Genomic DNA, 2500 nt, shown 5'->3' with positions numbered 1-2500 from the left:
TGCAAACTGGCGCACTGTGGAGACAGAGGTGACAGACAGGTGACAGACAGGTGACAGACAGGTGAAACACAGGTGAAACACAGGTGACACACAGGTGACACACAGGTGACAGACAGGTGACAGACAGGTGAAACACAGGTGACACACAGGTGACACACAGGTGACAGACAGGTGAAACACAGGTGACACACAGGTGACACACAGGTGAAACACAGGTGACAGACAGGTGACATACCTGAAATTTTCATCTTCTTCACTGTCTTGTTGGTGTTGTTGGTCACGTGAACATTGACACTGATTGGCTCTCCATGGTAATAAGTCTAAAACACAGCACAATGCTTCCTGTGAACATGGTAACCATGGTAACCCAACACGCTGTTTAACTATCCTGCTTGACTATGTTGGTTCTCATCCCCCAGGTTATGTTAATCTGGGAATGTTGAATTCCAGTTGATCTCAACAGTAGACCTTTGCTAGACCTTCATGGATGATGGGATGGTTGTCGGGGTGTAGCCGGCAGCACCTGTGGACGGCCGTGCACCTGTGGACGGCTGCTGATGAAGGTGTGGACGCATCTTTCCTGGTCTTTATATGTGGGTTTCAGCCGGCGGTTGTCTCCCAGTGAACTACGGCTAGCACGCCGTTGTCTTCAGGTGGCTCCGCTAACATGTCTGACGTAGCGGTCACTATGGGCTCAACTGGACAGACTGGTGGAAAGAGCCTTAGAAGAACTCACTCAGTTTTATTTTTGACCTCATGGGTCTCATGAAATGCAGTAGGAGCTCGAACATCTTCTCTAGACAGGCGCGTGCCTTAAAAATCTGCTCTGGTCCATTTAATGTCACATAGAGGGTCTCTGATGAAGATGCCAACCTAACCCTAACCCTAACATCTCAAAGGAATGGTCGGCACCTAAATTACCGACAGGATTGTGAGAGAAAAGAACGTGAATACCCACTGTGTGTTTATGCCCATATATTTGAGTTTTTGGGGGGGTTGTTATGAATTTGCAAAATTTCTTCAATTCCTAGTTTTGGCTGTTCTCATGAGGTCCTGAGTGTAGATTAATGGGGGGGGGAGTTGCTTTTTTTTGATTTTGACATGAACCTTTACTATAATAACTAGCAAAAACCTAATGGGGTGTGAAGCCCTTCTGTACCCACTTTATCTCCTTCCCACTTCAAAGGATTTCCTTTCTGGAGCGTTATCTCTATTTGCTGATTGAAGACATTGATTGGTGGCCACTTCTGCTGTTATCGTTCATCCATGAGTGACAAAGCTCCTCCTGCCTAAAAGAGCTCAAACTGTCCCTGAAACCTGCGGCGAACTGGTCAACACCTGGTGTCTTCTACTGGAGTGCAGTAAGAGAAATGGCCCTGTTTCACGCCCATTTGCAAGCTTGGGGATACTATTATATATCAGATTATGATACTAACCCTAACCCTACTAACTACTAACCCTACTAACTACTAACCCTACTAACTAACCCTAACACATGTCATCTCAGGGCTCTCCCCACGCCTCTGGTCCACTCTCCTCTCTGCTTCCCCTCCTTTCCTACAACATCCACTCTTCACTCCCCACTTTTATTGGTCCATCACTTTTTGAATCCTCAGCTATCATTCAAATATTAAAAAATCTGGTTCAGATCCCAAAAAATACAAGGAACTCCGCCACATCTCTAACCTACCCAAAATCCTTGAAAATACCCACCTTCCCATTACATCTTCACTCACCTCAGAACTCCCTCAGAACTCCCATGATAGCACTAAAACTGCCCTCCTGAAACTCACAAATGACCCCCTCACTGCAAGAAAACACTGTTATGCTGTTTCACATTAGCATTTATCAGACTGATAAATAAGAGAAGAGAAGCCCGTAAAGATTTCCCAGTGGAGAAGATTCCAGGATTGAAATCTATTTTGTTGGAGACAAAATTTTTCAGTGGACACCAACGTGAGGCAAAAGCAGGAAACAATCAGCACCACATGGAAACGGGACACAGCAGGTCAGGGAGTGTTTCCGTACCTCTGAAATGAGACAGAAAAGTCGGTCTTACACCCACCTGAGGGTGGCCCGTGAGCCCTTAAAAACCCGGCAGGTATAATAAGTGAATCCACTGAGATAAAGCAGAGCTTCAGCTTCGGACCATATTGGCAAGTCATTTAAATCCATTGTTAAATGAGCACACATGGATCAATTCCACTGATTTTACACATTTCTTCACAGTATCAAACAGGATTAGCAATAACCATCTCACATCTGGGAAACGAGATCCAGGGCTGCCCCTGGCATGTCGAGACATTCCTGCCCCCCTGCAGGGATACAAGGAAAGGTGATCTGATGATCCAAGAGCGGCAGGAATTTGATCCCTGATCTACAAAGAACTGAGCGGCCAGATTGGAAAACAGCTTTCAGCGGTTCAGAGTAGCTACACAAGTAGCTGCTCAGGGTTAGGGTTAGGGTAGGGTAGGGTAGGGTTAGGGTTAGGGTTAGGGTT

General features: G+C 46.1%; 1 protein-coding gene across 1 annotated transcript in view; it reads right to left on the bottom strand.

The window, feature by feature from the left end:
- Positions 1–2500, bottom strand: part of LOC101068439 (beta-arrestin-1) — a 15965-nt gene that overhangs the window by 3471 nt on the left and 9994 nt on the right. The window contains exons 10-11 of the mRNA XM_029844232.1: positions 236–320; positions 1–14 (exon numbers count right to left, since the gene is read on the bottom strand). The exon at positions 1–14 is cut by the window's left edge and continues 59 nt beyond it. Of these exons, the coding sequence (XP_029700092.1) occupies positions 1–14; positions 236–320 (99 nt within the window). The remainder of the gene's footprint in view (positions 15–235; positions 321–2500) is intronic.

The sequence above is a fragment of the Takifugu rubripes genome, chromosome 11, assembly GCF_901000725.2.
Source record: "Takifugu rubripes chromosome 11, fTakRub1.2, whole genome shotgun sequence".
NCBI lineage: Eukaryota > Metazoa > Chordata > Actinopteri > Tetraodontiformes > Tetraodontidae > Takifugu > Takifugu rubripes.
The sequence above is the reverse complement of the archived record's forward strand: the minus strand, read 5'-3'. Positions and strand labels throughout refer to the sequence as shown.